The 23,523-nt window shown below is 53.5% G+C and overlaps 10 protein-coding genes across 10 annotated transcripts; 6 read left to right on the forward strand and 4 right to left on the reverse strand.

Moving 5' to 3' along the window:
• Window positions 1-598: 598 nt before the first annotated feature.
• HMPREF1541_07527 (uncharacterized protein) lies at window positions 599-1,399 on the forward strand (the record flags this gene model as incomplete). The annotated part of the gene is made up of 1 exon (XM_008721851.1): window positions 599-1,399. One exon carries the CDS (start codon window positions 599-601, stop codon window positions 1,397-1,399), a length of 801 nt encoding a protein of 266 aa, XP_008720073.1.
• Window positions 1,400-1,644: 245 nt separating this feature from the next.
• On the reverse strand, window positions 1,645-3,154 carry HMPREF1541_07528 (uncharacterized protein; the record flags this gene model as incomplete). The annotated part of the gene is made up of 2 exons (XM_008721852.1): window positions 1,645-1,790; window positions 1,843-3,154. The coding sequence occupies 2 exons, from the start codon at window positions 3,152-3,154 to the stop codon at window positions 1,645-1,647; spliced, it is 1,458 nt and encodes a 485-aa protein (XP_008720074.1).
• A 559-nt stretch (window positions 3,155-3,713) lies between these two features.
• On the forward strand, window positions 3,714-5,348 carry HMPREF1541_07529 (uncharacterized protein; the record flags this gene model as incomplete). Its single annotated transcript, XM_008721853.1, has 1 exon — window positions 3,714-5,348. The coding sequence occupies one exon, from the start codon at window positions 3,714-3,716 to the stop codon at window positions 5,346-5,348; it is 1,635 nt and encodes a 544-aa protein (XP_008720075.1).
• A 477-nt stretch (window positions 5,349-5,825) lies between these two features.
• Window positions 5,826-7,202, forward strand: HMPREF1541_07530 (uncharacterized protein; the record flags this gene model as incomplete). The annotated part of the gene is made up of 2 exons (XM_008721854.1): window positions 5,826-6,030; window positions 6,100-7,202. 2 exons carry the CDS (start codon window positions 5,826-5,828, stop codon window positions 7,200-7,202), a joined length of 1,308 nt encoding a protein of 435 aa, XP_008720076.1.
• Window positions 7,203-7,387: 185 nt separating this feature from the next.
• HMPREF1541_07531 (uncharacterized protein) lies at window positions 7,388-9,271 on the reverse strand (the record flags this gene model as incomplete). Its single annotated transcript, XM_008721855.1, has 2 exons — window positions 7,388-7,574; window positions 7,665-9,271. 2 exons carry the CDS (start codon window positions 9,269-9,271, stop codon window positions 7,388-7,390), a joined length of 1,794 nt encoding a protein of 597 aa, XP_008720077.1.
• Window positions 9,272-9,456: 185 nt separating this feature from the next.
• HMPREF1541_07532 (uncharacterized protein) lies at window positions 9,457-10,467 on the reverse strand (the record flags this gene model as incomplete). The annotated part of the gene is made up of 3 exons (XM_008721856.1): window positions 9,457-9,931; window positions 9,982-10,163; window positions 10,213-10,467. 3 exons carry the CDS (start codon window positions 10,465-10,467, stop codon window positions 9,457-9,459), a joined length of 912 nt encoding a protein of 303 aa, XP_008720078.1.
• Window positions 10,468-11,312: 845 nt separating this feature from the next.
• On the forward strand, window positions 11,313-15,131 carry HMPREF1541_07533 (uncharacterized protein; the record flags this gene model as incomplete). The annotated part of the gene is made up of 1 exon (XM_008721857.1): window positions 11,313-15,131. One exon carries the CDS (start codon window positions 11,313-11,315, stop codon window positions 15,129-15,131), a length of 3,819 nt encoding a protein of 1,272 aa, XP_008720079.1.
• Window positions 15,132-16,529: 1,398 nt separating this feature from the next.
• On the forward strand, window positions 16,530-18,711 carry HMPREF1541_07534 (uncharacterized protein; the record flags this gene model as incomplete). Its single annotated transcript, XM_008721858.1, has 8 exons — window positions 16,530-16,759; window positions 16,810-17,073; window positions 17,126-17,280; window positions 17,343-17,622; window positions 17,782-17,783; window positions 17,891-17,945; window positions 18,011-18,251; window positions 18,376-18,711. The coding sequence occupies 8 exons, from the start codon at window positions 16,530-16,532 to the stop codon at window positions 18,709-18,711; spliced, it is 1,563 nt and encodes a 520-aa protein (XP_008720080.1).
• A 1,434-nt stretch (window positions 18,712-20,145) lies between these two features.
• Window positions 20,146-21,645, reverse strand: HMPREF1541_07535 (ATP-dependent RNA helicase dhh1; the record flags this gene model as incomplete). The annotated part of the gene is made up of 1 exon (XM_008721859.1): window positions 20,146-21,645. One exon carries the CDS (start codon window positions 21,643-21,645, stop codon window positions 20,146-20,148), a length of 1,500 nt encoding a protein of 499 aa, XP_008720081.1.
• A 511-nt stretch (window positions 21,646-22,156) lies between these two features.
• Window positions 22,157-23,266, forward strand: HMPREF1541_07536 (uncharacterized protein; the record flags this gene model as incomplete). The annotated part of the gene is made up of 1 exon (XM_008721860.1): window positions 22,157-23,266. One exon carries the CDS (start codon window positions 22,157-22,159, stop codon window positions 23,264-23,266), a length of 1,110 nt encoding a protein of 369 aa, XP_008720082.1.
• Window positions 23,267-23,523: the final 257 nt, after the last annotated feature.

Consider the following 23,523-nt stretch of genomic DNA (forward strand, 5'->3'; position numbering starts at 1 on the left):
GAGCTCCGTAGTAGGAGATGGGTCATGCAAAATGAATGTTGACAGATGTACCGGAAGGCCGCCTCTGCATCAAGTTGGCAAGCTGGAAAATTCAGCTATTGACCTCTCCCATTGGCGATAGTCAGTGACCTCGGGGGTCAAGGTAGATAGACAGGCAGTGCTGTGAGTACAACACTGCCGCACAATAAATGGCACCAAAATCGAATTGCAAACACCAAAAGGCATGCAAAAACAGTCGGCCGCTAGCCCAAGTCAAACGCTTCACGAAGGTTTAATAGTTCTTGCGTGTCAATTGTAGATGGACCGTAGGTCTGCTTTGGTCCTCAGTCGCCCCCTCCGCGAAGGTGAGACGTTCTGGCCCTGGGCCCGCTGCAACTTAAGTCACCAACCGCAACCGCAGTTTGTGGTCGATTGTTGAAAGGATTCCGGGAACCTAATACTTGTACAATCGTTAGCTCCGCAACAGTTTTCACTTACCCACGCCCCTCCTGCTTCCTTTGCCAAGGCATTCATTACTCTTCGCATCCGCGCAACCTGACCAACGACCAATTCTTCCTACCACTCCGCACCACCACGATTGCCGGCCGCACCTGCAAGCATGGCGCCCACTGCTTCCTCCGTTCTCGGCAAGCGCAAGCAATCAGACCGCACTGTCGACATTGAGGTACGCATCATCTTTGAGAACCACTGGGCCACCGATGTCGTTGCCGTTCCCGCCGCTGCCACCTTCGAAAAGTTCTTCGACAATATCAAGGCCGCACTGCCCACTGCCCGACGACATTCGATTCTCGGCGAAGAGCTGACTGCTCCCCGCGCCTTCTTGCAAGAGACTACTGCCAAAGTCCCCGGCCTTCGCAAGACCAAGTACATGACTGTCCGCTGGTTCGATACCGTCGGCTACAACGGCTGGTACCAGCGCAACGTGGTTGAAGGCGACCAGAGCGTTCTCAAAGGCGAAATTCACCTCCGCACCAACACCGGTGCCATGCTCGAGCTGCAAGCTGAAGAAGATGAGGTGCTGAAGGGCACCGGCAACTGGACCAAGGCCTCGTACATTCGTCTGGGCAATAAGGGAGTCGTTGCGCCCAACAGGCACGTCTGGAAGGAAGCTGAGGCTGAAAAGAATTATTTTGTTGGAGAGATGGAGCTGCCAACGGTGTCCTCGACCGAGGAGTGGTTCCCAGAGCGGTGTGTTCCGATCGAGCTGACTAGGAAGAAGGCAGACTTGCCGGAGAGGGCGGTACAGGAGATCAACGGAGCCGAGAAGGCTGAGGGTGCAGCGCAGGATCAGGGTAGCCGAGATGACCAGGGAGACTTCATCATTGAGGTCGACCTAGACCAAGACTATGGGCTACTCACTAAAGAAGATGAGGACTTGATTGACTCCCTATTCGGCTGATGACTGTGCGACCTCTGCAGGTTGCCGTGTTGAACGTTACTACTTCTAGTTCACAGCTGAGCTGTGGTTTTATTGAACAGATGAGATGATGGGAAAGGTGGTGTAGGTGGTCTGAAGACAGCACAAGGTTGAAATGAGGTTGATCCAAAGAAGTGGCGGATCCACTTTGCCAAGATACCGCTCTTTGGGCAGCGTCCCCCCTAGCTGTATTATGAATGCTCCATCTACCATAGGCACATCACAAACTACATGACGGCACACTTCGGCGACTCGAGATACGGCTCGCCGAATCGATCAAGCGCAGCCGCTAGCTCATTGGCTCTCTGCTTCTCCTTGACCTCGGCCTTGAAGTTCTTCTCGAGAAACTTCATCAATTCCGCATCGACGTTGTCTGACACGTACGTATTAGTGGGTGCTTGCGTGGACATCACAAGATGACTTACCGCTGTTAGCTTGCATGACGCATTCCTCCCGACACAAGGGACAGTGGCCTTGTTCCTCCCGCTGCATGATGATCAAACAGCGTATGCAAAAGATATGGTTGCATGCTAGCCGCACCGGTTTGTAAGTAATGCTGAAGCAGATCGGACACAGGTAGTCGTTGATCTGGGGAATCACGCTCAACAGCTCATTGGCGATAGTGTAGCACGTCGCCTTCGCCAAGTCCTGTGAAACGGCTGAACCGTTTTTTAGGGAGTCAGGGACAGCTGCACGGGCATGTAGAGCGGTCCGCTTGTCGAATTTCTTCATGATCTTGGTGAGTGCAAGTCGGTTCATTTCCTGGAATCTCATCAGTCGCAAGAGGTCCACGTTGATCTTCAGAAAGCGATCCATGGCTGCATTGCCCTCTTTTGTTGTCAAGAGCCGCTTTACGCGCTGGTCGACCACCGATTTGGTGAAGTTTTTCAGCTGAGCTTGAGCGAGAGAGACATCTCGTGCGCCAGCATCGATTTCGTGGGACGAGCGAAATATTTCAGAGTCGGTGTAAAGTTCAAAGAGTTTGCGCCATGCCTCGACCTCTTGCTTCGACCGTTTCTTCTTCGAAAGCTTCAGGTTCTGCAGTTCAGTGGCCAGCAACGTAATCTGTCCGCTGATATCTCGTTGCTCCTTGGCCTGTAGATCTTCAAGAGTCTTCAACTCTCGCCGGAGGATCTGAAAGAATTCAGAATCTGATGTTAGAGGGATCTCAATCGTCTCTACATCTTCTGGCTCGGCATCGGGCTCATTTGCCGATGCTTCAGCGGTGTCCCCTGTTTCGGTGTCAGCGGCTGTGGCATCCTGTGCTTGCGGCAGGCTAGCATTCGATAGGTCTTGGTCCTTCTGCCGTTCGCAAACTGTGCGCCTCCTTTTAGGTGCTTCTTGGCTCGACTCTTCGCTGATACTTGGTCTCGAGTTTCGCGAGAAACGCCTGAGGTGACGGCGTGTCTCCGGACTTAGCCAAGCGTCCATTGGTGAGCCATCCCGCGGGTCGATAGCCACGGTCAGTTTTGGCGTAAACTTGACTTGCTCACTGCCATTGATGGTATATCGCAGCATTCGGTGGGCACTGGTGTCCCCTTCTGCGAGCTCGCCCTGGGTATTGACATGTTGCCACAGAGCATTGAGAGTCTCCTGATCGAGTCCAAGGCTCAAAAGCTCGTTCTGCACTCGTTTAATGCATTTTTTGAGCTTCTTGTAAGATATTGCGGAGTCGATCCACTCTCTAGGGAACTCCTCTCGCCGCAAGGCTGCTTGGAAATCTTGACCGAACTTCATAGTGCCGATCGCTCTGTTGTTCACGAGTTTGTCGCTAGCTTGTCAATTCAATACCGAGCATCACGACGTGGGAACCGCCCGCATTGTGTGACATTTGAGAGCAAGATGGCAAAAGGACGTGCTAAAACGCCATCACGGGAATCATGGGGTTTATGAAAAGTCTTTTGGAGACTGAAAGCGGCCTTCTAGAACATCGTTTCGCGGCGTACTGTACCGCGAATCGTAGGTGCCCATAGGCTGACGTGGGCGGCTGACTGGCCCTCGAGGCTGCCCTCTTGCCCGGTTTTCAAACTGTATTTCACGCTTGCCTGATACGGTAAAACCTGTAACTTAATCTGCCGTGTCGCCATTGAGTCACGGGCGTCTGGCCACGCGACCCGATGATGCAAATCTTTTGCATGAGTTCTTTTGCTTTTCCTTGACTAAAGGTGTGTGGCTTGACCGACTTTGCTCGTAATCGCAACGCATTGGCGACTGCGTGCAGGGGATGCATGGACCGCCACCGTTGTGCGCCAAAAGGTCTACGGCGTTATAGCCTCGACTATCTGGAGGGAACAACATGGGCCACTCGTACTCGACGGACAAGCCGACAGCAGAGGATCCGCCTGCCAAAGCCGACTACTATGATCTTCTTGGGGTCGAAAAAGCCGCGACCGATGACGAGCTGAAGAAGGCATACAGACGGAAAGCCCTCGAGCTACACCCCGACCGAAACTATGGCAATGTCGACGAGGCTACAAGACTGTTCGCCGAAGTCCAGACCGCCTACGAAGTGCTCTCCGACCCGCAAGAACGAGCCTGGTATGATTCGCACAGAGATATATTACTACGTGGCGACCAAGCCGGCGCAGATGGTGAAGAATTTTCCTACAACATTCGTATGACGACCGCAGTTGAGGTCCAGCAATTGATGCTCAAATTCAACGGTCGTTTGGAGTTCAGCAACGGCCTGAATGGCTTCTATGGCGGTCTCCATAGCTTTTTCAACCAGTTGGCGAAAGAGGAAGACATTGCTTGTCAATGGGAGAACGAAGACCCCATGGACTATCCCGATTTTGGCTACAAGGATGATCAATACGAGGGTATCGTGCGACCATTTTACTCTGCATGGACTGGATTCGCGACGAAGAAGAGCTTTGCATGGAAAGACCAATACCGGCTGTCAGAGGCACCTGACCGTCGGATACGACGCTTGATGGAGAAAGAGAATAAGAAGCTGCGCGATGAGGCGATTCAGGAGTACAACGACTCGGTCCGATCACTAGTCGCCTTTGTGCGCAAGAGAGACCCTCGCGTACAGAACAACCAGAAATCGGAGGCCGAGCGGCAGAAAGTCTTGCGAGACGCCGCTGCAGCACAAGCAGCGAGATCAAGAGCGCAACGAGATGCGCAACTACGACATGCATTGAGTGACTTCACGGCTGTTCCCGACTGGGCACAGTCTCGAGATAAAGACGAGTATGAAGGCAGCTTCTCCAGCGAGTCTGAAGTTGAAGAACACGAATACGAGTGCGTTGTCTGTGACAAAATCTTTAAAAGCGAAGCTCAATTCCAGGCTCACGAGAAAAGCAAGAAACACACCAAGCTACTAAAAGAATTAAGGAGGGATATGAAAATTCAAGATCTCGAGCTACAGACCGACAAGCAACTTGAGAGCGAGGCGCCTGATGGCGCGGACAGCGATCATCACCACGAAGATGTTGTTTCCGGCAGCCCAAAGTCTGGTCTTAACGAGGGAGCACAAACGGTCGAACCAGACCGGAGAGAACATGTGAAGGCAGAACGTAATGGGAACTCGCCTCCGCCTTCTACAGCAGAAGAGGATGATTCATCAGATGACGATGACGATTATGTTTCACGAGAGACAATAGCAGAGCGGCTAGCAGGAGGGGAGCCAGAGAGTCTGACTGCGAAGCTCGCCGATGCAAGTCTTGAAGGCACTCCCGCAACGACAGATACAGAGGGTACACCCGGTCCCAAAATGGGAAAGGCGAAGCAGAAGCGGGCAAAGAAAGCGGCTCAACAGGCCGCCGGTTCCGCACAAGCTGCAGCATCCGAATTCCGCTGCCAAAGATGCGGGAACGATTTTCCTACAAAGAATCAACTGTTCAAGCATTTGAAGGACAATCCAGGTCATGCAGCACCACTGCCACAGGCGAAGGGCTCGAAGGGAGGTAAAGGCAAGAAGCGATAGGCATGACTCCAGACGACAGGACGATTTACGAGATTATGAATGTGCTGCTCGTATTGCATAGCGTTGGCATCGGAACCATGATTAGGCCAGGTAAAATATAGAAGCATAGAATCTTGTTGCGAACAAGCGAAGAACAGTTTCACCACTTCCAAATAAGCATGAACGGTTGCTGGCTGCCTTGTTGCCCTGTTTGTGGTGTGCGGGGAAACTTACCGCCGATATGCATTTAGCTTCCTACACAAACTGCACCTTACACATCTCAAATTGATTCAAATCCATCTTCTTTCCTCTGGTTGACGCATGCTATAGCAAGGGAACGGCCAGTGACGAACATGCTGATACTGATGCCGAAGTCTCACCACAGGCAGATCATGTATTGAGTGACTGGAGGGTCGGCCATTAGAAGACAGATCTACTCAGGCTTACGCAGTGACCAAATGCGCTCGGTCGAGATTCACATTTACCGCTCCTGCGAGCATGGCCGACACACGATACGCCGATCCAGACCTGCAACTGGACGTTGATGTCATGAGCTTTGAATATCTGCTGTATCAGGCGACCAAAGCTCAGTTTCGTTCTCTGAAGCCGTCAGGGACGAATGGATCCAGTGGGACCATACTACGTGACGACACGTTGATCGAGCCAGAGGAGACGGCGCAGCGTCTCCTTGAGATATTTCAAGGTAAATTTTCCCCATCATTGGACGCGTGTCTCTACTCAGAGCGATTGACGTGATGATTGATGTGTCCAGGTTCGTTACAGCAACTACAGTCAATGCATTCGGGCTACGAGCATGGGCCTGGAACACGGTTCAACATAATTCTCCTTGAAACGCTTGTTCTGTTGAGAGCAATTGGTCATGAGCTACCCGACGCAGCAGTCAAAAGTCAGGATGAGTCTATCAAAAAGCTGAAGCTGAATGCTCTCGAGGAGGCCAAAGACTACTTGCGTTACCGTATGTTCACCACCAACTACGACATGAAGGATTACAAAGTACTCTGCGGCGGCACATTCCGTGACGAGCACACCTGGCAGTCTGTGAAGACGATTGAGGGCTTTCTGTTCTATGGCTGGGTCCGAGACGAAGCACCACAAATGCTGTCATTGCGCGCGAGGACATTTCCTGTCTTCAGCGTGCTCAACAGATTCATGATCTTATCTGCGCAGCTCGTTCGCGCACTGGACGAGAAGCACGTCAGCGAACACTGGATGCGGCCGGCTTGTGAGCTGATGGTTCATGCTGCCCTAGAGGCAGTCCAAAATTCAAGCCTGCCCTCTGAAGTCGCGCCTACCGAAACTATCGGGGAAGAGTCCCACGGCCCAGTACAGCCCGGGGTTCTGGACTGCTTCGCATTCCGACATCTTCCAGACCATGTTTTCGATGCAGATTCAATCCAGTACAGGACCAGCCCACTCTCTGAGCCTGCAAGCTCCAATCCCGACGTCTCTGTGCCATTCGATGCGGCCAACAAGAGTGAACAACGCGCGTTGAATGAGATGTTCGAAGATCAAACCGAGGAGTGGGACAGATGGCGCCACGAATACCTGTCCGAATTCATGCTTCCGCCACTCGGGTCTTTACGAAAAGACGATCCCAATGGTGCTTCCGTGCTGGCAGCCAGCTACCAAACGCGCCTGCCGCGGCTGAGACAGAAGTATCCGTGGGCAAAGACCAAGGCTAGCATAGTTGAGTGCCTCGAGGCCTTGTGGAGCTCCAACGGAGTCGAGATAAGCGGAAAGCCTGTGCTCGTGCAAATCGAAGAAGGCGGTTTGGAAGGGCTGCACGACGAACAGTTTCAGAGATTTCTGGAGAAGGTGGGCTTGAAGAGGAGCGCCGGGGTTGTGGTGGGATAAAGAAGGAAACGCAGCCTCGAGCAGTGCTGAAGCCTAAGACGCCAATAAGCTCGATGGGACGGATGTTGACCTGCGAACATGACTCTCGGCTTGCATTCACCAGCAATGCTTCGATTAGATTGCTTTTTTTTTTTTGCCGACGGGACCTGCATATGTATCTTCAAGAGCTGGCACAACAGACCTTTTCAATCATCCGGATACTCCTCCCTAACATTACTCACGAACCTCCCCGCCTCGGCGTCGTAGCGCCGGAACCATAGCCCAATCTCCATGGGAAAGCGGTCATACACGAGGCCCAACTCCGCCAGCTCCTCCTTGGTCAGCAGCATGACATTCTCCTCCGCCACATACCTCGTACTTTCGTCTTCGGCCCTGATTTAAAACGCGTTAGCACGAGACAGGTCCCTGTGAAAAGGCACCAGAACGGAACAACGAATCCAGAGTTTACCCAACAACACTTACAGGACATTGTAGAACGGCTGAGCCCTCCCCCTCGCCAGGCGATCCACGCTGTTCTGCACGATCCACTGCTCGTCCATGCGGCACCAGCCGTCCCAGCCATAGACGACGGCGAGGTAGCTGCGTATGCGGTGGCGAAACACCTGGCCGACGGCGTACTTGACGGGACTGTTCTCGGGGGCATCACGCCGCTTGGGCGTCTTGGGTGTGGCGTCGCGGGCGTGCAGGCGCTCGACTAGCGTGGCATAGGCTTGGGCGTTGGGGATACTGGAGGCGGCGGGCAGAACGTGGTGCATGAAAAGCCGGACGTCGTGGTCGAAGTGGAAGGCGAAGTGTTGCGCTACGACGGAGAGGTGGTGCTGGATCTGGGCGGGGTGTGGAGCGGGCGGGATCAGGATTAGGGCGAGGAGGGCGCCGAAGGCGGCGGCGTTGATGTCGATGGGGAAGAGAGGGGGGCCGGCGTAGTGGGAGGGCGCGGCGAGGATGTTGTGTGCGGCGCGGATGGTGAGGTCGCGAGGCGAGGCGGGCGAGAGGTAGGAGTTTATTTGGTTTGGGGTCGAGGTTGGGGCTATGAAGCGGAGTTGGCTCGTGAGGTGTGAGGCTGGGATCGGGTCGGAGGTATTGAATGGGTCCATGTACAGATGGGTGTGCTCGGAGAAGGGTTCGGTGGTGGAAGGAAGGGGTTGTCCATCAAAGTCGGTCGTGGCGCCGGAGGGGAGAGTGACAAGGGCGTGTACGTGGAAGGGATAAGAGATAGGTTGCGCTTCGAGGCTAAATTGCCGCACCACATAGCAATAGATGATGGCAGAGATGAGAGGAACCGAGTTGCGATTGCTGCTGAACAGGGCGACGCCCAGGAACATGTGGTCGAGCGAGTGGTAATTGCGGCTGTCGGAGATGCCAGTCCAGTTGTGTTCTAATAGATGAGCAGCAATCGTGATGGCCTTTTGGCGAGGCGTGAAGCTGTCAATTGCCGGATTGGCATCGCGAATGGAGGCAGCATACGAATCAAGCATGGCGAAGATATCATCGATGTCGCCCTCTCGGCGCTCGCCGAGCACAAACATGTCCAGAGCTGCGAAAGAACGTTCGGTGGCGTTCGGTGTTTCTGGCCGGTGCTTCAGATACGCCCACTCCTCGCAAGCCATGTATCGGTGGAGATGTCCCAGAGCAGCGTGACTCCAATACCGCTGCGCCAAGTGCATGCCGGTGTTGGCTGAATTGTAGAACGCACTACTAAGCACATCTTTTGCATCGTATCCAGCATTCAGAATGTCGGCGACGCGGTCCAGACGATTAGTTTCCCGAGCGATCAGATCCGATAATGCTCTGTCTGTGCGTTGGGAGGAAGCCCATCGATCCGCGAAGAGCTGCTTCCAGCCCTTGAACGAAGGGTCTTTCCGCTTGTTCTCAAGATCATGGTGCTTATCCCACCACGTGAAAAAGGTTAGGCAAGCATGCTCCCACAATCCAGGATCCGCGCCAACTGCATTTAATCGCCGGCAAGTGCTCTGAACCGAGGCGAGGCTCAGTGGGCCAATATGGTCCAACACAGCCCGGAGCAGTTCATCGGGAAGTCCGAGAAGCTTTGACTCAAGCGAAGCTGCCATGTTCGGTCAACATCCATTCTACGAGGTTACAAGAGAGAAAACGAAGTCTGATGATCAGATTACTCCGATATCGACGGAGGCGAACACAGCGAATGGAGAACGTCATAGAATTGACGAGGCTGAAGCTTCCGCACGCAAGGCTGAATTCTGTCGTTTCTAACACCAATGTTCTGACTGCAACAGTATCACCTCATCAGGTCTTGGATGTCGCCTTTCTCTGCATGCAGCTGCACCAGATGCGAGATAAACGGACCCCAGTCTTCTCGAGCCAGTTGCATGTCCGCCGCCTCGGCGCTCTGATCCTCTGTATCTGTTCGCCGAACTAGAGACAATACCGAGAATTCCATCTCATCCGCGATCGCGGAGGCCATCTGACTCTGGATATCACTGGCAGCAGCGAACAGCCAGCTCCCCTCAGCCGTTGTACCTGCAATCTTGCGCGGCAGCGGTTCCATCCCGTCCATTTTCCAGGCTGAAGCGAGGACTGGAGCGTAAGCAATAAAGTGAAAGCCGTTCACTTGGTCGTCGTGCTCCATGGTGATTTTTCTGCGCTTGCGGCGCTTCCCATTTGTCGTAGCTGTTTCCTCCACCCTCTTCTTGCGCTCGTACTTGAGCACGTCATCTTTGAGAGACATGTCAACCGTCAGCTTGTCTATGGCTCTGCCTCCAGGTCAGTTATTAAGGTCGGTAGCGATTAGGATGATACTTACGTTGCAAACGAGTTATGCTTCTCACGCACATGCTCGAAGGAATCGAGGGCCAGTCCACGATCTTTTGGAGACATATTTTTTGTTTGGTTGCGGAAAGCATTGAGTTCAGGCCCAAGATTGATGCTCGGATGATTGTTGATGATGTTCATGATTGCCACAGAGGCACATGAGTAGGACGAAATCTTCATGAAACATTAGTTGGAGCACAAAGGCGAGTCTGGCAGAACGAACCTGGTTGGCAAACCACAGATCTGAAGGTGCCGTGGTAAGCTGGTGCTTGTTTTCTTCTTCTGGTGCCGTCCATCGCGAGAGGAGAACAAGGCCAAAGATGTTGTCTGGCGGCATATCAAATAAACTGTCCAGCTCGAAAACCTCTTGTATCCGCACGCTCGGAACCCCCCATTCTCTGAGTAGGGTGGAGAAGATGGCTGGGTCGTTCTCTAGTTCAGCCCATCCTGTCCAATTTTCAAAAGTCTCGCCATTCATGGGCTCGCTTGGAAGCGGGTCATCTGCTGTGGCCGCTGCATCAGCCCAGCTTGTAGGCGGCGTGCTTGAAGATTGCTGAGAAGCCGTTAAGCACGGCGGCATATTGCGCACCGTTTATTTAATTAACCAGGTCAAGTGTGCAAAGGTGTAGAACGTATTGGAGCGCAGGAGCGCAGGAGGGTAAGAAAACGATGCCCACGTGACAAGTGACAAGTGAATATCTCTGTGTTTGTCCCAAAGATGTTGGAGCACAAATCAAAGCTGAGTCTGATACCCAGTTGACAGGCTGATGAGTGCTTCTCAGCCTTGTAGCAAACAATTCTATGGTGTACAGACCAAGGTACCACTCTAGAATGCTGCTCACTATTTGGGGAGGCTACTGTGGCTGGGCTTTGGGAGAGCGCGAAGTACAATGACAGGTCACATGAGCTCAGTATGCTCCAGAGAAAGTTGAGCAAAGTGCAGCAGTGCATTCTTATTGCTAGACTCAATGGCACTTGTACATGCTTAAGATGGAGGGATTCGTCGAGTTCGTTGAGTCGAAGTTCCAGCCTCGCATATACACCTTGGCAGTGACGTGACGCCGCTCTTCGCCAAGACTCTGGTAACGCGTGAAGCCGGCGCGCTCGAAGTTCACGCTACGAAAAGTTCGCAGCTGCGACAACAATCCCTACAACGCCTTCCCAACGTCTTTTCCGTACGACCACACGCTTCAGCGACAAGCTTGCGATCGCGGACCCGTGTTCAAACATCAACCTACCAGATAAAGCCGAGACGCCGGGCTCAGAGACTTGTGGCCGCAAGTACACCACGGCGTTCGCCCAACCCGGCGGGCATATGTCGCAATGAACGAAACACCCCGACTGCGGTCGGCCTTTCCAAACACGCCCCGAACTGGAGCTCGCTCTAGAACTGCGACGAGCAGTAATCGAACGAGCTATGGATCTACGCAATCTTCTTCGCCTTTCGATCGAACCTCACCAGCCGCAAAGCCGATCAGAGTACTTGCACAGAGCGAGAAGAAAAAGGATGATCGCCTGATACCTTTCGATGTTCTCGATGCGCCGACTCAGCGTTTCTACGTAGTAGCATTCTACGTTTTGCTGGGAGCGTGGCGCCTCTACAATGCATACTACGTCTCGGGAGATCTCGACTCAACATGGTACTTCATGCAGTGGTGTGGTACGGATGCCGCCTTTCTAATTGTGCTGAGCTGGCTGCAGATTCCGTGGCTGGAGTTTTCCTTCACAACAACCGTTGTGTTGTTCGTTCTTCATGTCATCGCGAATGCATTCCTGATGTATCACATTCCCATACCATTGTTCTGGTGGGTTAGCGGCCTGGCGAAGCTGTTTTGGGATCGTGAACTCTCAATCTCGGGACAAGGTGTCAAACCTGCTGACATCCTACACAACTCGTCAATCATACTCGGCAAACAAATCATCCATATCCTGCCTGAGGGATCTGCGATCCTCAACCCTCAGAAGCAATCCTTCTGCATTGATGCTGAGACTCCATTTGTTGACCTTCCCATCCAAATCAATCAGACTGCTCCGATTCTGATCGAGCTCACCCGGTACGACATCGGTGGCGAGGAAGAAGAAAAGTTAGAAATCAAAGCAAAACAGGCTCGGGCTCTAAAGAAGCACGCCGACAAGGGCTACCCGAAATCAGAGACCAACACTCCACGGATGCTACGCCATCGTGTCTCCAAGACAGGACTATACCGATTGGAGAAGGTTATCGACGAGTCTAATCTGGAAGTCCGCCGCCGGAGCTACGATGTGGCGGTAGTCGACTGTCCGAGCGCATTTGTGACCACCAGCGCCGAACACGGTTGCACCGGAGACCTCAGCAAGACTTCCATTGGTGTCAATGGAGTCCCACCTTTCAAGGTAAAGTATAGCAAAAGAATCAATCAGCAGCAATTCAGCTCCATCGTACAGAGTATACAGGCGCCAAATGCGGATGATTATTTGGCCCCGGATGGTACCAGTAATGTCGTTCTCGACCCTTCCCGTCCCCAGCTTGGTTGGACACAGTCGACGAGCGTTTCATTTGATATCAATGAAGCCTTGAACAAGAATGGTAGCTGGACTTATATCGTCGAAGATGTCGAGGATGGTCTGGGCAATAAAATCGACTATGACTTGACCAACGACAAGGAGATGAGCCGAGCACATCGGTCAAGTAGTCTTACTGTTCATAATCGACCAGTCGTCGACTTGGTCGGCTGCAGCAGCGAGCGTCCCCTTAAAGTCGCTAAGGAGGATACCGTTGCTTTACCTGTTCGTATTCGCCCAGTTGGTCAGATTGCGCCTTCAGACTGGCCTATGAAGCTCAAATACAGCTTCATGGCTGATGCTGAAGGCCAAGTCCCGACAATCGAGGACGTGTCGTTCGCCTTGGTGAATTCCAAGGAGTCGAGCCTTCCACGGATCAACAAAGCAGGCAAGTACATGGTTGATTCGATCGAGACGCAATACTGCCGAGGGGAAGTTGTGGAGCCATCGTCCTGTTCACTCTTTAATCCTCCCCGACCGATGATGTCGATTGACTCCGAGGACATCTTCGACAAATGTGCTGGCAACCCCATTGGCATGACCGTGAACCTTGACTTCACGGGCAGTCCACCGTTCAAAGTCCGCTACAGCGTCGAGCACAACGGCAAGGCCAGCCCTAAAGTCCAGGAATTCAACAGCATGCGAGGACAGCTTGAATTCAGAGAAAAGTCTGCCGGGTCTTACGTCTACCGATTCCTCGGCATTTCTGACGAGGTCTACAACGACGTCTCTCTAAAGGAGAAAGACATGACTCTTCGTCAGGACATTCGGCCTCCAGCAACAGCCAATTTTGCTGATGGCAAAAAGCTTCTGGAAGCTTGCTTTGGCCAGTCGGTACAATTGCCAGTCAGGTTTGCTGGCGAAGGTCCCTGGGATCTTGACTACGAAATTGTGCACAATGGTAAACGCAAAAAACACAACAAGCACTCAGGAGAAGAGTTCAACCTGGTGGAGCTCGCCGAACAATCTGACGGAGGCGATTATACCATAATCTTGACAGGCGTTCAGGATCGACTGAAGTGCAAGACTTCTCTGCAGGAAGAGAGGACCGTGCGTATTCGCCCTGAGCAGCCGCAGGCGGCTTTTGGCGACATTGATGGCAAGCGAATTATCCGTGCTTTGGATGGTAAAGCTGTCAAGATACCACTACGGCTCAAGGGCTTTGCGCCATGGTCGGTTCAAATAAAGAATCTGGAAGATGGTTCTCGCGCCGTGGAGCAAACTTTCAATCAACCCAACGGGGTCTACTCCGTCGACCGTCCGGGAACATACGAGATTGTGTCTGTTCGCGACATGTGCCCAGGCTTTGTCAACCCCAGAGCCAATACCTTCACAGTCACAGCCGTTCCTCGACCTGTTCTGAAGATTCAGGATGACGAGGCTCATGACGAACGATCCAATACCTACCGAAAGCCTGCTGTCTGTCAAGGTGACGACTCGAGTCTCGGTCTGGGTCTTGCAGGCAATCCTCCGTATCGCTTGAAGTACTCACAGAAGTTTGATCCAGTCAAAGGCGCTGCAGCTATCAGCAATAAGCCCCTGTCGGTCGCGGGCAACTCTGCATCCATCAATCTGGAAACGGGCAAAGCTGGTGAGTACACCTATGTTTTCAACGAGCTCAGTGACGACCGCTACGGACACGACAAACGCCATTTCCACGAAATCGCGGTCAAACAGAAGGTGCACTCGCTCCCAACGGCCAAATTCTCGAGTCCTGGAAGAACATATGGCTACTGTAAAGATGATCCAAGTTTCAGTGGCAGTCCAGAGTCGGAGACCATCCCGCTCACATTCAGTGGTACTCCACCATTCTCGGTCGAGCTCGGAATTGGCCATTATGGTGTGGCTTCAAAACCTGAGATTGTGAGACTCCGGGATATCCCAACAACCTCCTACAACTGGGCAGTCTCGCGCTCTAGTCTCGAAGTCGGCACGCACAGTCTGTTAATTCGGTCGATTAAGGATGCCAACGGTTGCCAGAACTTCTACGAGTCGGACACCTCTGCTGTTAAGATTGCGGTGTCGTCACCACCTACCATCATTCCACTTGAGTCGGCGGCCGATTACTGTGTAGGGGAGCACGTTTCGTTCTCCCTTTCTGGTCAAGCACCCTTTGAGGTATTCTATAACTTCCAAAATCGGGAGCGCAAGGCCAAGGTCACCGGCAGTGAATTCCGACGCATCGCTGAAAGTCCTGGGGAATTCACCGTCACTGGTATCAGCGATAGCGCCATGGGGAGCGGCAAGTGCCGGGCTAGAAAAGACATCACGAAGTTCATCCACCCCTACCCAAGCGTGAAAATTTCCCATGGACGGACACTGGTGAGCGATATTCACGAGGGCGGCGAAGTCGAAATCGAGTTTGAATTTACCGGAACGCCACCTTTCGAATTCACCTACACACGCTCGGAAAATACCAAAAAAGGACAGCGACCAAGGGTGCTCGAGACGCGACATGACAGCAGCTCGGACTTCAGTAAACGGGTCCGCGCGAGTGACGAGGGTACGTACGAGGTGGTGGCGATCAAAGACCGGTATTGCGCGTATGCCAGAGATAATCAAGCATACAGTGGAAAAGGACAGAAAATGTTGCAATATTAGCGGCCTGTGGCACCATTGCCCAGATTTGGCATTCAGCGTTGTACCACTGGCCTTTGTCGTTAGCAAGGAGTTTTACGGATGGACATGGTGGAATGCCTGTAGGGCTTCGATTGGCCTCCCTTGAGATAGCTCAATTGACCTCTTTCTATTTGTCGAGTCACTCGCGAACGGACCTGGTGTCGCCGTCGTGCTAATGAGGCAGGTAGCCGTGGCAGAAGGCAGCGGGTGAGTCCGGCAAGACCTGTCTCTGAATGACTTTGCGGAGTCCCAAATTACCTGCTGTCTGCCCAAGTCAGTAAACAGTAGACAGGTGAAGGCTTGGGACCTCGTATTGAGAAGCTTTGTGGCGGTCTTGTTCCCGACATGAAGCTTCCAGCTTGGCTGAATCGGCAATCGTCGTCGATGATTGTCATCAGACTCGGCATTCTGAGCTTAGGCACGCTGCTGAGATGCGCATGAAGCTGTTGTACAACTAGGACTCGGAAAGCCACTGTGTCCCAGACCCGAACATGACCTGAACAAAAGTTCTCGGTATTACTGGAGCTAGATCAGAGATCCCCATCCGAAGTGCATGCTGTCGTGGTGGCATGACGCTTGGTGCAGCACACACGACCAGTTCATACCTATGCTGCTACCGTGGCGGTGGTCATCCCCTCGCTCAGCATGAAAAAGGATCGGTCTCGACGACCACAACACCCCACTAGCGATACTGTTCCACGGCAGGATTGTGGCACCTTCGGCGGAGGTGATCTCTCCTTCCCCGGCTTATGCCCTTTATGCACAGAGCACGTTGAATGTTGCTGGTTCACGGCTGCCGGCGCCGAAGACCGATGGATGGCATCGCGCGGGAAATCGACCCACGAGTGCACGCACTTTGCCCGGAAGGACTCTGACTGCGCATCATCTCGCGCTGGACCCCTTGTCCTCTGCACGCCGATTGGGATACCAAGATCTCAGCCAAGGCACTCCCAAGACAACTTGTCCCAAGGAAGAAGGATGGCGAAGCATGCTTCGTGTCGATCAAGTCTTGCTACCCCGACCGGTTCCTCTTGGCATCTCCGCGCATTCTCCGCCATCGACTAACCCTCGCTTCGACTCCAACATTTGCGCGGACCACTGCCGCTGCTTCTCCGGGCTTCCTTCAACGGCACGTTTGATGACCACGTTTCGGTCCCTGAGGTCTCGTCCCGAGGGACGCACTACCGTGTAACACCGGTATGGAGAAAAAGTGGGCAATCAAACCCGCCCCGACCAAGGGCCACCACCTCGGGCGCTCCAACCGTGGCGCGGCCATATAAATCCAGACGCGCTTGATGGCCGGCCCAGATCTCACCTGTTGGGTGTCCGCGCTGAGAATTGTCTTGGAGCCGACATCTGAATATCCTACTTCCAAGCAACATGGCAGATCGAAAGTCCATGGATGAGGTAACCCTCGAAAAGGAGAAAGCCCCCTGGGCTGAAGTCGAGCATCTCGAATCTCGCATGCGTGCTGGGCTGAGCCGTGAGGATGCTGAATTCCTGCACGAGTGGGATGAGGATCCCAAGAGACAGGCCCACGTCTTCCACAAAGTCGACTGGAGGCTCTGTCCCATGCTGGCTGTCCTCTACTTGATCAGCCATCTCGACCGGTACAAACCCTCACATCGTTGTTTGTGTGGCCGTAAGCTGACTCTTCTAGCGCGAACATCGGCAATGCGAAGATCGAAGGCCTTGAAGCCTCCCTCGGTATGACGGGCACCGACTACAACGTGGCACTGGCCATTTTCTTCGTCCCATACGTCTTGTGCGAAGTTCCATCAAATATGCTCCTGGCGAAATTCGAACGGCCGTCAGTCTACATCGGCATCCTGATCTTCTGCTGGGGCACAGTGATGACGCTCTCTGGAGTGGTTCAGAACTTCGGCGGCTTGGTAGCCACGCGGTTCTTCTTGGGTCTCTTTGAGTATGTGACGCCTCCAACCGGCTTCTGCGCAATTCCTGACTCTCACTCCCAGAGCCGGCTTCTTTCCAGGTGCCATCTACCTGGTTGGCCAATGGTACCCTCCAAACCGCACACAATTCCGCATGTCGCTTTTCTATTGCGCATCTGCTTGCTCCGGTGCCTTCTCTGGCCTCCTAGCCGCGGGCATCGCACGCATGGATGGCCTCGGTGGATATGAAGGCATGGCCCCTTACCACTACTAGATACCCACGTATCCTAACGTCTTTCAGGCTGGCGCTGGATCTTCATCATCGAAGGCCTCGCCACAGTTGTGATGGCCGTCATCTGTTACTTCTTCCTCCCAGACTCTCCAGGCCTGGCGGCCGGGAGATGGCTGACCGAAGACGAAGCCCGGTTCCTGCAACTCACCCACATCTTCACACGCGGCATGCAGAAGAAGCCCGCCGTCGACGAGACCACCGGAAAGACCAAGTTCCAGTGGGCCGCACTCTGGCAGGTACTTACTGACTGGCAGCTGTACCTTCAGGCGCTGGTTTTCATGAGCAATGGGTAAGTTTCGAACAAGCATGAGTCGGCATTGTTGTACGGAGGGGACCAAGGACTAGTTCCAGCAGTCCTGCAACTGCATGATGCCGACCAACGCGAGTCCCCAACCCTTTTCTCGGTGTGCAATGCCTGGATGGTCATACTGACTTGTGCTATAGTAAGCAGTCCACGACAATCGGCAGCATCATTTCATGTCCCAGGTCCACACTCTTTCGAGCCCGACGTACTCCCCCTTCGTTTCCTCCTTCCGGTCGCTGACTCACCTCAATAGCTGTCCCCAACTACGGTCTCAAATTCACCATGCCTCAAATCATCCGCAACATGGGGTTCGTATACCACACCTCCCTCCCCCAAATCGTCAATGGCCTATGGCGCTAACACCCAGATACAGCTACACCTCGACGCGCGCCCAACTCCTCACCGCACCGCCCTACTTCTGCGGCGCCATCTCCGCCCTCGTCTCCTCCCTACTAGCCGACCGCTTCACCTGGCGCATGCCCTTCATCGTGAGCGCACAATGCCTGCTCGTCATCGCCTTCAGCGTCCTCTTCGCCAAAGCCGAGAACATCGCCGACAACGTCCCGCTATGCTACTTCATGGTCTTCGTGGCTTGCACGGGCATCTACCCTATCGTATGTTCCCTTCCCCCCCCCCCCTTTTCCCATCCTCCACCCTCCACCAAAACCCTCCCCTGGGAAGTCCCCAACCCTGACTCACCACACCCTATTTCGCTCGCCTGCTGACCGCACCCGTCAGCTCCCCGGCTGCAACGCCTGGACGATCAACAACCTCGCCGGCCCCGCCAAGCGCGCCATGGGCATCGCCTTCATGATCTGCGTCGGCAACACCGGCGGCATCGTCGGCTCCTTCATCTACCTGCAGCGTGAATCCCCCAAATACCCCACCGGCTTCGGCACCTCCTTCGCCTTTGCGAGCGCCGGCATCATCAGTGCGCTGACGCTCGAGTTTGCATTCTGGCGCATCAATAAAAAGAATGAGCAGTTCACCGAAGAGGAGATCAGGCGGAAGTATACCGAGGCGCAGCTGGAGAAGATGGGGGATCGGAGTCCGTTGTTTAAGTATTCTTTGTAGTTTGTTGTGGAGGGGAAGTGCTCGCACGGGGGCCCTGGTGGGAAAGGGGCAGGAGATGTAGAGCCGGGGTGAGAAAGGGGAGAGGAAGGGGGAAGGGAAAGAGGGCCGCAAGAACTGCTAGAGGGGTGTGGTCAGTGGATGGTAGTCGGAGACTGGGATGAGATGATAGTGCCTTACGAAGTCATGTCCGCTGTTGCGGGAGTCGTTATGTCAACGACATGGTGCTTGTCACGTGGCAAGGATGAGCGAAGATACATGTAGGTCCAATCAAACGTGGCACTGTGATGACTGAATACGATTGCGCATCGCACATGCCTGCTATGCAACTTTGATCGCACGATAGAAGGACCGATAAGAATAGTCGATGGAAGATGAGGAGCCGGAGGGAGAAATCGTTTGCGTTGGGCTGCTGATCTGATCTATCTAGTCTAGCACTGTCCATCTAGCCATCTCGCCTACCTCCAACGAAGCGGTCGCTCTTCTTGCAATTGCGGCTAGGGTGAGACAAATGTGACTATTGGCTCCCTCCTATGGTGTTTTCTTATTTTCTTGATGTTAGGATGTATTTTGACGTGGTAGACGGATGAACTGCAGCGTTTGGCCACAGGATCAGACTTCCACACAGGTCGGACATCTCGAGATTGTGGGTGGGTATTCATTAGCCGCTGAGCGGCCATTTTGACACTTGAGCGAATATCAGTGCCGTGATGGAAGCGCCATCCTGTCAGTCATCTCTGGGGAAGCGAATAAAGATCCTGGCCGATTCGTTGCGGCCGGTAGACGCTGAGTTATCTTGAACGGCGAGTGTTTGTGTTATCGAGATTCGCGAGATTCGGGAAAGGTGAAGGATAGAGGTTAGTATGATTGGTGGAGAGGGGATGTCGAGATGGGTATGAATGGCCGACACGTTGGGCCGGGGTGGGAAAGTATCGATGGATGGAGAGATTCGATGGAGGGCGATGCAAATTACCAGTATTGAGTATTGCTTCCTCTGTAGCGTAGTCTGGCCCGCTGGGGGCATATGATGAAGGTCATAGACCACTGACCAGGAAGGCCGGGCCAAAAATGAAAAGCAGGGACAATGGTATCTTGCAAGACCAGGGAAATCGTGAAGCACCCAGAATGACCCGCGATCCGGGGGCTATCATCAGTAACACCCATATCTTTCACGCCAGTTTTGCCTGGTTCCGAGAATGCCCCAGAGTCTTGAAAAGCGCCGCCCAGGATGCGACAACAAATGCCGCCCAGAAACGAAAGCCATCTGTACCAAAGTGTTGTACAGTCGTCCGGAGGCAAGTCATGATATCCATGATAGAACTCCAAGCTCGTGCTCATCGCATATCATGGTCAGTCATCACCTCGAAAAAATCAGAACGCCGGAAGGGGAAGAACAGAAAGCACACCACGACTCAATGACGCCACTCCGGTCTTGTGCTATGAGACTGGTGCCGCATTCTGTGGGATCTGTTGCTGTCCACCTCGACCTCCACGGGGAGCGCCACGCCCGCGGTAACCACCTCGTCCTTGGTTATAGTTGCCGCGCTGACCATAGCCTTGATTGTATCCGTTGAAATTGCGCCGACCTTGCTGTGTCCCGTTCTGACCGTTGAGCTGCGACGGTCTAGGAGGAGGCGCGGCGTGGATAGGACGAGGAATGTTCTCAGGGTTCTCATAAACATAGAGAGACTTGTCAATGGACGGAGGAATGGGCTGGATCTCCGTGCCCAGCTCTTGCTCGATCTTGTAAAGATTGAGCCTGTCTTCCCATGTGATCAGGTTAATAGCCAGGCCCAGGTGACCAAACCGACCAGAACGACCGATGCGATGAAGATAAGTCTCGGCATTCTTGGGGAAGTCGAAATTGATGACTACATTCACCGCTTGAATGTCGATACCGCGAGTCAGAAGATCGGAGCAGACAAGGTTGCGCGAGACGCCAGCGCGGAAGTCGTGGAAGACTTTGTTGCGGTGGTGCTGCATCATGCGTGCATGCGAATAGAAGCAAGAGTAGCCAAGTTCTGTGATCTTCTTGGCCAGCAGCTCGACACGGTTTGTCGAATTGCAGAAGATAATAGACTGATTGATTTGCAGCTTGGAGAAGAGAGTGTTCAGACAGTGGACCTTTTGCTTTTCTTCCACGAAAGCATAGTATTGAGTGATACCACGCAGAGTCAGTTCGTCCATGAGATTAATTTCGTAGGGATTACGCATATGTTTGTCCTTGAAGTCCTTGACGATGATAGGGAATGTTGCGGAGAAAAGCATGACTTGCCGATCCTTGGGGTGGAAGTTGAGGAGCTGTTCGATAACGACGGTGAACTCGGGGGACAGAAGCTTGTCAGCCTCGTCCATGACAAAGATGGAGCATTCCGATAGGTCGGCCACGCCTTTGCTGCTTAGGTCCAAGATACGTCCAGGCGTACCGACAATGATATGCACCGCATCGCCGAGACGGATAATGTCGTCTTTGAGGCCGGTACCACCAGTAGTAACCATGACATTGATGCCTAGATGCTTGCCGAGGGTCTTGCATACCTGCGATGTCTGCAAAGCCAGCTCACGGGTAGGCACCAGAATGAGAGCTTGCGTCTTGGGATTCTTGGGGTTGATTCGTTCGAGGGTGGGGATAACAAAGGCGGCGGTCTTGCCTGTACCGTTTTTTGCTCGGGCCAAAACATCGCGACCCGTGAGAGCTACCGGGATCGTTTCTTCTTGAATTGGTGAGGGTTTCTCGAAACCGGCCTCAAAGATACCCATCATGAGTTCTCGCTTGATGTAGAACTCTTCAAAGTCCAAGCCCTTGGTGGCGGTGACATCTTCAGTCTGTTCTCGCCCATCTTTCACCGGAGCTTTGAGACTTGTCTTCCAACTTGCGTCATCTTGGCCCTCTTTTATTGTGGTTTTGTCCAGCTGTGCTGCCAATTGATCGGCCATGGTTTGTGTGGGCGTGTGCAAAAAGCGGCAAAGGGAGTAGTGGAGGGGAATAGTGTTTTCGTCGGCAGCAAGAAGGCTGAGATTTACGAAGTTCCAAAAGACCACACTTCGTGCTTCGAGGGAGATATGAGACTCTGAGAGACCAGTCGACTAGGAATGTGGTGCTGAAAGCGCAAGGCCAGGACTGTGGGCGATGTGGAGGAGGCTGGAACAGAAACTTGGAAATGTTGAAGTAGTTGCGGATCAAATGAGGCGGATGTTAAGAGCAGCTTGAGAATGGTCAGGTCTAGTGAACTGGCGTTGGGCACTTTTTGTAAGGCGTGGTGAAAGTCAGTATTGTGACAACAGAAATGGATCGAAAGGTGACGGCACATTGTGAAGTGCAGGCTCAATGGCGCTGCAGTGGCCGCAGGTGGCCGGACCCACTACTGCCAAGCCCCCGCGCCTGGAAGGCAACTGAGGCAACCAGATCTTAGCTTAGCTCTACCCTATTGCAGCAGACGATCGCAGCATGGCGCAGGCAGCAGACTACGATGCGACCGGAGTTGAGATCTATGAGATTCCAGACTTCAGCTTTGCCGATGGGACAACACTGCATAACGTCAAGGTTGCGTATCGATCCTACAACCGCGCCTCAAGTGAAGGAGTGGTCTTGATCCCGACCTGTTATGGCGGGATCATCAATGGAACCCTGACTTGGACCGAAGCTCCATTCGACGCTTTATCCAAGTATCATGTTGTCGTGGTGGCCATGCTTGGCAATGGCGAATCTGCTTCGCCTTCAAACAAGGCTATGTTCCCTGAGCCGGGTGAGCTGCGATACCAGGATCTGGTCAATGCTCAGCATGCTCTATTGACCCAGCATTTGGGTGTCAGTCAGCTCGAAGCTGTCATTGGCTTCAGTATGGGTGGACAGCAGGCCTACCACTGGTCTGTCATGTATCCTGACTTCATGAAGCGGGTCATCCCGATCTGCAGTTCGGCTCGGACAAGTCCTCACAACTACGCGTTCCTCGAGGGGCCCATCGAGGCTCTGATGAATAGCATTGACTATGTGGCAGTACAGGCGATGAAACAGAAGATTGCAAGAGGAGAGGATATTGGGGCCAATCTAAGGGAAGTGAAGCCCAAACGAGGCTTGCGGGCTTTCGCTCGTGCCTATGGCGGCTGGCTGACAAGCACGCACTGGTTTCGTGAACGTTTATGGGGAAAGGTCGACGGCGGCTTGGGCTTCAACAACGTCGAAGAGTGGATGTCAGCGCGCGAGGTGGGCTACCTGGGCTGGGATGCAGATGATCTGCTCGTGCTGGCTCGCATGTGGCAACTCGGTGACATTAGTACGGTGATACCTGGAGAGACCGAGATGTCACAGCTAGGTGGCGGCGTCGTCAGCGATGAGAAGCTGCACAATGCGTTACGAAGTATCAAGGCAAAGGTTCTACTGCTACCGTGCCAGACAGATCAGTACTTCCCACCTGAAGACTCTCAGGAGGAGGTGAAGCATCTGGCTCAGGGCAAGTGTGAGCCCATCCCGAGCGTGTGGGGACACATCGCAGGAGGAGGAGCCAACCCCAAAGATGTTGCGTGGTTGAACGACCAGATCAAGGGCTTCATGGACTAGGCCGTTGAGAGCTCTTCAGACAAAGGCCAGGAACCTACCACTAGCTCGCCAGACAGATCAGTAGTACCGCTCACCTGAGACAGAGGTCAGCTATCTGGCTCAGGACATACCATTTTCAGGACAATCTAATGACCATCTGACCTTATCAAGACTTTCATTGACGCTGACAACCCTCGCTGTAGTACTCATTCTGCCCGCCTTGCGGCATGCAGTCTGGATTTGCTGCCCGGATACCGCTGAAAGCCGCGGAGCAGTGA

The sequence above is a fragment of the Cyphellophora europaea genome, assembly GCF_000365145.1.
Source record: "Cyphellophora europaea CBS 101466 unplaced genomic scaffold supercont1.7, whole genome shotgun sequence".
Classification (NCBI taxonomy): Eukaryota; Fungi; Ascomycota; class Eurotiomycetes; order Chaetothyriales; family Cyphellophoraceae; genus Cyphellophora; species Cyphellophora europaea.